At 38.9% G+C, this 12,422-nt stretch overlaps 2 protein-coding genes across 4 annotated transcripts; both read right to left on the bottom strand.

Moving 5' to 3' along the window:
• Positions 1-880: 880 nt before the first annotated feature.
• Positions 881-5,087, bottom strand: LOC113539938 (histidine N-acetyltransferase-like). The gene is made up of 4 exons (XM_053233778.1): positions 4,868-5,087; positions 4,312-4,536; positions 4,094-4,185; positions 881-3,330 (listed from the first exon to the last, which is right to left on the bottom strand). The coding sequence occupies exons 1-4, from the start codon at positions 5,054-5,056 to the stop codon at positions 2,847-2,849; spliced, it is 990 nt and encodes a 329-aa protein (XP_053089753.1). The 5' UTR covers positions 5,057-5,087; the 3' UTR covers positions 881-2,846.
• Positions 5,088-7,293: 2,206 nt separating this feature from the next.
• LOC113539928 (histidine N-acetyltransferase) lies at positions 7,294-10,925 on the bottom strand. Of its 3 annotated transcripts, none has more exons than XM_026936056.3 (4): positions 10,828-10,925; positions 9,014-9,218; positions 8,474-8,698; positions 7,294-8,348 (listed from the first exon to the last, which is right to left on the bottom strand). In XM_026936056.3, the coding sequence occupies exons 1-4, from the start codon at positions 10,833-10,835 to the stop codon at positions 7,761-7,763; spliced, it is 1,026 nt and encodes a 341-aa protein (XP_026791857.2). In that variant the 5' UTR covers positions 10,836-10,925; the 3' UTR covers positions 7,294-7,760. The 3 variants fall into 3 exon arrangements, with proteins under 3 accessions (XP_026791857.2, XP_026791858.2, XP_053089752.1); XM_026936057.3 differs by having other exon boundaries at positions 9,023-9,218; XM_053233777.1 differs by having other exon boundaries at positions 9,014-9,301; positions 10,828-10,914.
• Positions 10,926-12,422: the final 1,497 nt, after the last annotated feature.

Genomic DNA, 12,422 nt, shown 5'->3' with positions numbered 1-12,422 from the left:
TGAATTAATTTTCATGAAGACATTATCATGCAGTATCGATTTCTGAATGAAACACCTGCTACCTTTTATATAAACACTTTTTTCACTTGAATGTCATCTGCTACATTTCTTTCTTTGGCATAGTCATCGATCATTCATAAAGATTGTACTTGTCATTGTAACACAGTGGATGCAATAGTCATAGGATGGAAGTATGTGGTATCTTAATTGTATAGTTTCATCCCAGCTATGGCATTGCTGCATTTTAAGTAGTTACACATGGCCTATTCACATTAACAAAAAAACGGTTCTCATTTTCAAGAAGGATATACAATCACACGTTTGAAAAAATGTATTTCAAAGTTACAGTTAAACATTTGTGTAAACATTTGTTTTACAAATTAATAATAATAATAATAATAATAACAACAGATTTTATATATATACAGATTTTGATTTTATATATATATGTATATATATATATATATATATATATATATATATATATATATATATATATATATATATATATATATATATATATATACACACACTGATCAAAAAAATTAAGGGAACATTTAAATCACACATTGGATCTCGATGAACGAAATATTCAAGTTGAAAATCTTACTTATAGACATTGTGTAATTTGTTGAGAACAAAATGATGTCACAGTGGTCAGTGGAAGCCAAAGTCATCAGCACACTGAGGGCTGGATTCAAAATCACATCAAAAATCAAAGTAAAAATTTTAAATTTCATCGCAGCAACTCATAATGTAAGTCAGTAGTGTGTATGGCTCCCACGTGCCTGTATTCACTCCCCACAACTTCTGGGCATGCTCCTGTTGAGATGGCAGATGGTGTCCTGGGGGATCTCCTCCCAGACCTGGATCAGGTTGCTGGATCAGAGCTCCTGGACAGTCTGTGGTGCTACTTGGTGGCTTCGGATGCGCCAATACATAACGTTCCGGAGGTTCTCAATTGGATTCAGGTCTGGGGAATGTGAGGGCCAGTCAATGGCATCAATGCCTTCGTCATCCAGAAACTGCCTACACACTTTGGCCACATGAGGCCAGGCATTGTCATGCACCAGAAGGAACCCAGGGCCCGCTGCACCAGTGTAAGGTCTGACGATGGCTCTGAAGATTTCATCCTCGTATCTAACAGCAGTAAGGGTACCGTTGACTAGCACGTGGAGGTCTGTGTGACCCTCCAAGAATATTCCTCCCCAGACCATCACTGACCCACTGCCAAACCAGTCATGCTGGATGATGTTGCAGGCAGCATAACGTTCCCCACAGCATCTCCAGACTCTTTCACTCAGTGTGAACCTGCTCTCATACGTGAAGAGAACGGGGCACCAGTGGTGGACTTGCCAATTCTGGTGTTCTCTGGCAAATGCCAATTGAGCTGCACGGTGCTGGGCTGTGGTCACAGGTCCCACTAGAGGACATCGGGCCCTCATGCCACCCTCATGGAGTCTGTTTCTGACAGTTTGGTCAGAAACATGCACACCAGTAGCCTGCAGGAGGTCATTTTGTAGGGCTCTGGCAGTGCTCCTCCTGTTCCTCCTCGCACAAAGGAGCAGAAACCTGTCCTGCTGCTGAGCTGTTGCCCTTCTATGGCCCTGTCCAGCTCTCCTTGTGTAACGGCCCGTCTCCCGGTATCTCCTCCATGCTCTTGAAACTGTGCTGGGTGACACAACAAACCTCTTTGCAACGACATGTATGGATGTGCCATCCTGGAGAAGCTGGACATCTTGTGCAACCTGATTGGGTTGCAGGTACTGTCTCATGCTAGAAGTAGTGACAAGGACCCTAACAAAACACAAAACTAGAGACAAATCAGTCAGGAAGGATAAGGAGGGAGCAATTGTCTGTGGCCACCACCTGCAAAACTTGCACCAATGCAGGTGAAACTGATTCAAAATCACTTATGCTTCGTAACTGGACAGATTGATATCCCTGAAGTTTAATTGACTTGGTATTATACTGTAATGATTAAGTGTTCCTTTATTTATTTATTTTTTGAGCAGTATACCAGCCATAACATAACACAAAACAGCTCTGAAAGGCAGTCACTGACTGCAAATCATTTGCATACAGGTATTAAAAATAATCGTAATATTTATGATTGTTAGTTTGTCCAATTACTTTTGAGCCTAGATAGATAGATAGATAGATAGATAGATAGATAATATAATGTAATATACATGTAAATATTTCAAAGATTCTACTTTTCTCTCTAGTTGTTGTGAATAACATAATTTGTAATGAAAATTGTATTAAATTAGAGAAGAACGCAATATAGAAGCATTTTCACTAGACGTCTTAGACTTTTTGACTGCACTGTATATGCTGTAACTGTAACTGTGTTTCTGGATAAATTAAATTACTTTAACTACAGTGTGTCCCAAAAGTCTCCAGACATAGGGGCAATTAACACTTTTTAGCAAAATGTAACTTTATTTACAAAACATCCTCTACACGATAGCCATTTCTTTGTAAACACACACAGAGTTGTCTCTCCCACTCATGATGAACTTGTGTTAACACATCTGGTGTTGCATGCAGCTTTCCAATCTATCCATGATAATGATTTCAATACATTCTTCTTTTGTCAAATTCATTCTTAAAGGCTATCTGGAAAAAATATACATAATATAAACTAAGCATGAAAAATTTTTGAAGACATTTTTGTGTGGAGACCTTTGGGAAACTCTGTATAACAATTAACTAGTAAATTTCTATAAATCAATGAACCTTATTTACTAAAAATATTGCTACTGAGTGCTGTCTATTCTGAATTCTACCATCCTCCATATCACTAGGACATCTCTCATTCTCTGTCTCACTATCTCTACTAATTATGACATCTCTTTCTCCAGAAACTGTTGCTCCCAGTAATCCATATATTGTTTTACTCCTTCATCTCCCTCACAAAACTGTCTCATAGCTTCCCAAAAGGTTTGAGGCATGTAAACATGAACCACAACAGAGCCATGAATCTCCTCAATTACCTGCTCTAAATGTGCTATCAGTGCTTTCTTCGCTATGAATACATCAGTCCCAAACATGTCTATGTTCAGCATCAAAGAACCTCCATTAAATGGAACAGGATAGGGTGGTGTGTGGAAGCTCATAAACATTGGTTTATCATCGAAACAGTCAACCATCCAAGTTAGGTTTCGCCTTTCTAAAATTTCCAGGTTGCTTTCCATTGGTTTCAGAGGCTGCCAGTCTTGGATGATGGCACCTCCTGGAAGCTGAAGTCTCAAGGAAAGATCAGGGTCCAGGAGTATTGCCTTAAGCTGATGGATGTCCTTCAGAACAAATAGTTTTTGGTTGTTGCTGGGCCCATCTGACTTCTCTGTGCTTTCCAGTTTTGTTTTCAGGCCTGAGACAAATCTTGTGGTCTGGCCAGCCAGAATGTTAGACCATCACTTTCTTCTACAAACTGTGCCTCCATTGCTTCTCTGAGGATAAACAGCAAATGTGAAACCTCTTCTCTCCATGAGCTCTTTAAAGTTATATGAGGCTATTTCTCAGTGTTACAGATATTCACTTGACTGTTTTGTGTGACATGCCTGGAGGCTGGTGACGTTCCATGCACCTGAGAAAAGTTTTGACTAGTTTATGTGCCAACACCAACAAACAACCTAATTACTCCTTGTGAACCAGCCCTCTGGCACAGGACTGCTGCAAGGCAGTATAACCTGCGTGTGACTGTGTGCATCTTTGGTGGTTCACATAAAACAGCACTGTATTGTTGTCAATCTCACTATTATGTTTGACCCCCTTAGGGGTTCCTGAAATGTTGCATAACTGTCAATACAACATTCATTTTGGGAAAGTTGATATGACATGCTCATTTTTCTTCCTTTACTTACGATCTCTCTCTTTGCATGGTTTATCATCGAAACAGTCAACCATCCAAGTTAGGTTTCGCCTTTCTAAAATTTCCAGGTTGCTTTCCATTGGTTTCAGAGGCTGCCAGTCTTGGATGATGGCACCTCCTGGAAGCTGAAGTCTCAAGGAAAGATCAGGGTCCAGGAGTATTGCCTTAAGCTGATGGATGTCCTTCAGAACAAATAGTTTTTGGTTGTTGCTGGGCCCATCTGACTTCTCTGTGCTTTCCAGTTTTGTTTTCAGGCCTGAGACAAATCCTTTAAATCTCTCAGCCTCTCCAAACAAAGACAGAATAGCCTGAGAGAGAGAGAGAGAGAAAGAGAGAGAGAGAAGTACAGTGATAAATACAATTATGTGGGGAAAGCAAATAAGCAAATTTATCAAACAATATTGATTCAATTTGTAAATAATGCTATAATTTACCCGGCAAGCCAGAAAAATAAACTTGGAGAGTTTTTCAGGTCCTGGGTTGTCACTTCTTGTCAGTCGTTTGGTTGTTACACTTGGGTAAACCTGCTTAATGTAGCGGTCAGTCACTCTCTGAATAACTCCAGCCACACCGCGTCCTCTTTCACTAGGACACACCCTTAATCCCTCCAACACCACAGTTTGCCCTCCATCAACCAGCAGTGCAGAGTTCAGTGCCACCTACAGGCAAGCAGGGATTGGCATGATCACTTTGGCATGTACAGTTATCTTGGACATACAATTATCTTTAATGGTGTTGCACCTCTTGTTTGGGCTGAGAGTAAAGACTTTTCACTGGTTGGTTTAAAACATGTACAAGCTATTGTTTAGAACTTCAATGTGATATATAATGCAATAAAAAAAACATTAATAATTGCATGATAACTACAGACTCTGCAATACCCTTTTGGAGAAAACTAGAGTAGCTACTGTTTTGTGATCAGTGAATTTTACATTCAACTAGGATATTATTAAATGATTCCAGACAGTTATTAGTACAAGCCATTCTTACTAGCTTCCACTTCCTCTTGCCAAGAATGACCACTCTTTCACGCTCAGTCATCCAGGTGTGATAGCGATGTGGAAGGTAGTCATTGCCCTGGTAGATGTCCTGTGATATGACCATTACCTCATCATAGTCTTGTGGTCTGGCCAGCCAGAATGTTAGACCATCACTTTCTTCTACAAACTGTGCCTCCATTGCTTCTCTGAGGATAAACAGCAAATGTGAAACCTCTTCTCTCCATGAGCTCTTTAAAGTTATATGAGGCTATTTCTCAGTGTTACAGATATTCACTTGACTGTTTTGTGTGACATGCCTGGAGGCTGGTGACGTTCCATGCACCTGAGAAAAGTTTTGACTAGTTTATGTGCCAACACCAACAAACAACCTAATTACTCCTTGTGAACCAGCCCTCTGGCACAGGACTGCTGCAAGGCAGTATAACCTGCGTGTGACTGTGTGCATCTTTGGTGGTTCACATAAAACAGCACTGTATTGTTGTCAATCTCACTATTATGTTTGACCCCCTTAGGGGTTCCTGAAATGTTGCATAACTGTCAATACAACATTCATTTTGGGAAAGTTGATATGACATGCTCATTTTTCTTCCTTTACTTACGATCTCTCTCTTTGCATGGAATATACTGTAAACTATAGGCCACATGTCTGTTCTAACAACAATAAACAATAAATCAAACACCAGAATTATCACCATCCAAGATGTGTGTCAAGAAGAAAATATGTGCCGGCTGTGCCTCAGGCTGCATGCACATGCTCCTGTCACCACTACTGACACATGCCTATGTTATGTAACTGAAAGCCACTGAGCATTCAGCCAATGTTGCAACAGTCTGAGGCGCAACCTTCCCAATTGCACCAGTATCCCAGCACACATATTAAGTCTGCATATGGATGACTTCATGACGATATCCCTAATTACGTGGACTCTGTCTTGCATCAAGAAGGCTCTCATGACACACAAGTTGTGCCTTATCCCAATGAACTGAACAGTCAGTAAATAAGTAAAGTGACTCTTTTTGTGTTTGACATTTAGCTATTCAACATTTAAAATAAAGAGTTTTGTCTGCTGTCATGACTGTCTGCACAACTACTTATCTTCCAGATAAAGGAGAACACAGCACCTGGCAATGCAGGGACTTTAAAGCAGTTTGCACCCACTTTGTGAACACCCTGGTTTCTAGGGTCAACCCAGAGGGAAGGACCTTAAACTGGTAAATCACTCCACTGATGTGAAAGCAGAGGAACAGCCTGTGTTCCACACCAAATCGCAATGTGGAAATATGCATCTCTAAGGTGTATAGTTACAAAGCAATTGTAACCATACACCTTAGAGATGCATGGTTACAAAGCAATTGTGTTCGGTAACTGGCCACATCACACAGTATCTGTTATGTGTAGCATATGGACTGGCAGTTGTTTTTTTTGTTTGTTTGTTTGTTTTGTTTTTGTTTTTTGTTTTTTCTAAAGCTATTTAGAGTTTTTGGATTCCGAGTGGGGCAGATTCAGAAATTATCTAGAAAAGAACCTGGACAGACAAACCAGTTGCAGGGGAAAACATGCCCAACATTGTCTGGATATTTTCAGATGTAGAGAGTCCTTAGCACTTTTGTCAAATCATGTTGTGGACATATAATCACACCCCGATCTGGCACAAAACCATTTTAGTGACAAGGTGACAACTTTATTTGTACTGGACAAAGAAATGAGCACACAGAAAGACTCAACAAGGTCTAAAGGAAACCACCCTAGCGGTCTGGATGGTAAGGAAGTAGAACCTAATTACTTACACTAAATCATCAGTTGATTAGGTACATTATGACAAGTCATAGGTAATGTGAGCCATGCTTTCTAACATGCTAACATCACTTAATGCTCAACTGAGCATAGGAATGGGCAAAATAAGTGACCTGAATGGCTTTGAATAGCTGGAGTGGGTGCAAAAATGATTATTAGAAATCCAAAAACTACATCAGAGTGGTCAAAGGAGAATAGTAAGAAAACAGATGGACTGCAACGTGGCATGCAGTTACTACTAAGTCTTAGAAATAGCGATCCTGAGTTGCTGATGTCAAAAGGAAGAAGACACAATAAAACTTAAGTGTCCCACATTATGTGATTTCATCCCAAATACACATTTTTTAATAGTTTAATAGATTTATTTAAATTATTTTCAGCCTGGCAGATCCTCCACAGAAATGAACCCTGAAGTGTACACTTTCATTAATTATAGGATTCCCTAATTACAAGATATTAAACATAGAGAAGTTTATCAGAAGTTGCTTCTGACAAATCATAAACCACTTGGTTCATTATTATTTTTGTTGGACTAGCAAGCAAATTGTAAATTCATGTTGCGTACTGAAGTAAACAGATTAGTAACAGAAAAGTGTACAACTGACACAAGGCTATCACCCTTTACTGATTAAAATGAATTTATTTGCACTGATAAGTTAAGGAAATTCACATGTAATTATCAGCCTTGGTTTTCGATTACTAGTTCCATATCGCCACCAAGTGTGCAACGATGCAAACTACAACAAAACATTAAAATTTTTTCAGGATTCCCAAGAATGAAAAGAACATCACATCCATTATTATATTTGAGGTATAGGGTTTGAAATGATCATTAAAAAAATAATGCATAGAACCATTGTGTGTCTGGTGGTCTCACAGCTAGGCTGTATAATCCTACCATATATATTTAAATGCAAATCTTTTGATTTGTATTTTGTAATTATTATGCAAAAGATCAATAATAGCAGACGTTGTTCAATAAAATCAACAAACTCTATTTACTAAAAACATACTCAGTGCTGTCTCTTCTGAGCGCTAGCACCATTGATACCACTAATACATCTCTTTGTCTCACCATGTCTACTAATTATGCTATCTCTTTCTCCAGAAACAGTTGCTCCCAGTAATCCATATATTGTTTTACTCCTTCATCTCCCTCACAAAACTGTCTCATAGCTTCCCAAAAGGTTTGAGGCATGTAAACATGAACCACAACAGAGCCATGAATCTCCTCAATTACCTGCTCTAAATGTGCTATCAGTGCTTTCTTCGCTATGAATACATCAGTCCCAAACATGTCTATGTTGAACCGCAAAGAACCTCCATTAAATGGAACAGGATAGGGTGGTGTGTGGAAGCTCATAAACATTGGTTTATCATCAAAACAGTCAACCATCCAAGTTAGGTTTCGCCTTTCTAAAATTTCCAGGTTGCTTTCCATTGGTTTCAGAGGCTGCCAGTCTTGGATGATGGCACCTCCTGGAAGCTGAAGTCTCAAGGAAAGATCAGGATCCAGGAGTATTGCCTTAAGCTGATGGATGTCCTTCAGAACAAATAATTTTTGGTTGTTGTTGCTGCTGGGCCCATCTGACTTCTCTGTGCTTTCCAGTTTTGTTTTCAGGCCTGAGACAAATCCTTTAAATCTCTCAGCCTCTCCAAACAAAGACAGAATAGCCTGAGAGAGAGAGAGAGAGAGAGAGAGAGAAATAAATACAGTATGTGGAAAAAACAGTCATAGGCAACTGTATCAAACTATATTGATGCAATTTGTAAAATGCTATTCAAGATGTTATAATTTACCCGGCAAGCCAGAAAAATAAACTTGGAGAGTTTTTCAGGTCCTGGGTTGTCATGTCTTGTCAGTCGTTTGGTTGTTACACTTGGGTAAACCTGCTTAATGTAGCAGTCAGTTACTCTCTGGATAACTCCAGCCACACCGCGTCCTCTTTCACTAGGACACACCCTTAATCCCTCCAACACCACAGTTTGCCCTCCATCAACCAGCAGTGCAGAGTCCAGCGCCACCTACAGGCAAGCAGGGATTGGCATTTTAACTCTGGCATGTGGAGTTAAAAATAAAATAGTTTTAATGGTGTTGTACCTCTTGTTTGGGTTGAGAGTAAAGACTTTTCTTCACTTGGTTTGAAAAATGTGCGAGCTACTTTTTAAAACTCATGTGAAATCTGACTGTAGCATAAAGACATTAATAATTGCATGATAATTACATACATTCTGCAATGCCTTTTGGGGAAAACTGGAAAAGCTAATATATTGTGATCAGTGAATTTTACATTCTACTAGGATATTATTAAATTATTCCAAACAGTTATTAGTACAGACCATTCTTACCAGCCTCCCATTTCTCCTGCCAATTATGACCACTCTCTCACACTCAGTCATCCAAGTGTGATAGCGATGTGGAAGGTAGTCATTGCCCTGGTAGATGTCCTGTGATATGGCCATTACCTCATCATAGTCTTGTGGTCTGGCCAGCCAGAATGTTAGACCATCACTTTCTTCTACAAACTGTGCCTCCATTGCGTCTCTGAGGATAAACAGCAAATCTTTGAAGCTATATGTGGCAATTTCTCAGTTTTATAGACATGCACTTTGTCATGTGAGACAAATCTGAAAGCAAAAGAATTTAAGCAGGTTAGACAATTTGTTGGAATGGTTTGGGTGCACTTCAATGTCACTGCACATCACTGCACAGTTATTCACACTAATCACATTTATTCTATGATAAAACATTCCTATCCTGATGGGAGTGGCCTCTTGCAGGATGAAAATGTTTCGATCCATAGGGTACGAGGACAGACGGAATGGTTTAATGAGTGTGAAAATTATATAAATTTTATGTTATGGCCCTGACAGTCACCAGACGTCAGTCCAATCAAAAACCAATTTTGGACTGACATGTTAGACAGCACTCTCCACTACATCATCAAAATGCCTAAACCCTAAATCTTTCTGCAATCTTTTGCAAAATATGTAATCATAATATAATTATATATTTAAATATGTTCTATGTGTGCGTTATTTTCATTCATTCATTCATTCATTCATTCATCTTCATTAACCTCTTTGTCCTGGTGAGGGTTGCAGGAGAACCGTCTGCATACACTTGTGTGCTATGTGGTATTAGGAACGTGAGTGTACATTGTGTCACTATGTATCAAAAGTACAGAAATTAACTAATACATACTGTCATTGTTACGCCGACTTCGACGCAGGACTACGATTCCCATCAGCCACTGCACCTCACCGGATCACTACACATGCACCTGATTCATTTTTCGGTTCAATGAGCTCTTGTATTTAAGTCACGTCTTGCACAGCACACTTTGTCTAGTTTTGGTCTTTCGTTGTCCTTTGTTGTCATGACACGCTCTCTAGTCCATGTAGGTCTTTTTGCCTTGAAACTATAGTTTATGTTGTCTGTACCGTTCGTATTTCATTAAAATAGAATTCTGCACTTGCATCAGACTCCTCTACAATTATATGACACATGCATCAAAAATTTAATTAATAAATAAAAGGCTGAACTCAGGTAATCTGGGACCATTTTGCAATTTTCATTTCTCCAAGACTGGCCACAACGAGGTGTTTTGTTAAGGCTTAGTAATATCACTACCGAGTTGCTCTTGTCAGGAGGAAGAAATAACCACAATGAAATTCACAATGAGTTTACCCTACACACATCAGAGTGTTAACAGAAGTTGAATGATTTATTTACTGGGTTATTGAATAAGTGTACATGTTCCATAACATTTGGCAACAATTAGGTCTATAAAATATGAACATGAATGTCAACAGAATATACCCAGAATTTAGAAAAATCCAGGAAATCCAAACCTATGACATTAGAACAGCCTGAGCCTTTAAAACAACCAATACTGTAGGTTATTCAAAGCATCTTTTCAAATTCAATTTTTATTGGTCACACATGGTGCAACATCGAGCTGAGGTAGTTGCAGGTAGTTGATACTAAACTCTTGTTCTAAAGGATGTGTTTAATATTGATACTGTTGTAGTAGGATTCACATTATTGCCAGGTTTAAATATCCTTAGATGTATGGTGCAGCGATGTTGGCTTTTTTGAGTTTTGTTAAATGTCAATATATTATAATTTACTTTGAAATTTGTTTCCTTACCTCAACATGACTGATGTCCCTTACATTACAGGCAGAAAAAGTTCAACTGGGCAAAACTCGTGACGGTGGTTCATAGATGGACTTCACCCATTGGCAACTGTTGTATATTGGCAAACCTTTGAACCTTTGATATATAAGTTACACTCATGTAAATCATAAACCTTTATGAGGTAAAGCCTTTTTTTTTTTTTTTGCACTGGCTGTATGTTCATCCTGTATAATAAAAAAAAAATGAAACCCTTCATAGTAAATAAGTAGGCAACCAGCACCAGGATGAATTAAAAAGTACATACATAGATAAATGAAGCACGTACAAATAGACACAACACTAAGAGTTAAAACCAGTTTTTGGTTTATAGTACAACTCAACATTACAAGTATAACTCAACAGTACCAACCATTTATTTTTGCAGTATATGTGAGAATAACAGCACCTTAAGCCATATCCATGTTGGTATTTGGGATATACAGTTTGAAATTGCACCATCAGGGCAATGTCATAAGTATTAATTGAACAATGCACAAAACCATCATATGAATATCTGAGGTAAGGTGTTATAGGCTCATGTACTCTCTGCATTTTCATACTGGTGATTGCATAGACATACTCTGGTACTGCAGGCGACACTATTAACATTTCATGACAATTTCCAAAACTACAGGGAGAAGATTGCCTGCTGTGCCAACATTATAAACTTGTTGGTTGTGTAGAGTGTTTTTCTGTGGAGTTCGCCCAGCTCCCATGTGTGTGGCACAGCGAGCGAACCCTCCACACAGTGTCCATTTTCTCAATTACATCATATTGTTAGTGGAAGCCAGCTGAACATCATCTCCACATAAAGAATGCTGAGGCCTTAACCTTACGTTAGCAAACAACAAAGTGACAGATGACCATTCATGCAATTTCAAAGACAGTGGCAAGTGACATTTAAATCAAGAACGCATTAAAGCAATGCATTAAAGTGATGCATTAAAGCAAAAAAAATCATCAATCAAATTCAAAGTAGGGTGTCATGGTGGTGCAGGGGGTTGCGTTGCTGCCTCACAGCTCTAGAGTCCCTGGTTCGATCCTGAGCACAGGTTACTGTGTGGAGTTTCTGTGCTTGTTCTCCTCATGTCCATGTGGGGTTTCTCTGGTGGGTTCTCTGGTTTTCAGCTCCCAGAAAACATGCAAGTAGGTGGATTGGCTACACTAGATTGCCACAAGGTGTGAACCAGTGTGTGAATGGGCATCCTATCTAGGGTGTATTCCCACCTCACATCCAGTATTTCCAGGATTGGCTCTGGATCCACCACAACCCTGGCCAGGATAAAGCAGTTACTGAGGATGAGTGAATTAATGAATATTCAGAGCATGGGTAGGCCTACTTCTTAATTTTTAGGAGAATAATTTTAGAGTACTTCTCTACTAATTAATTTTTTTAAAAAAAGAAACGAAATAAACATTTTTTAAATATTGCCTGAGGCAAGATATTAATTTATCTAAAAAATATATTTATTTAGAGATTTTAGCTAGCTGTTTTAAAAATTCTGGGGTTGAGAAAGTATAATCTTATTACATTTGTTATATTGTTACATTGGTATTGTTCACACCT

This window comes from Pangasianodon hypophthalmus, chromosome 4, assembly GCF_027358585.1.
Source record: "Pangasianodon hypophthalmus isolate fPanHyp1 chromosome 4, fPanHyp1.pri, whole genome shotgun sequence".
In the NCBI taxonomy this organism is placed as follows: Eukaryota; Metazoa; Chordata; class Actinopteri; order Siluriformes; family Pangasiidae; genus Pangasianodon; species Pangasianodon hypophthalmus.
Note: the sequence above shows the minus strand (reverse complement) of the source record. Positions and strands in the feature narration are given on the sequence as shown.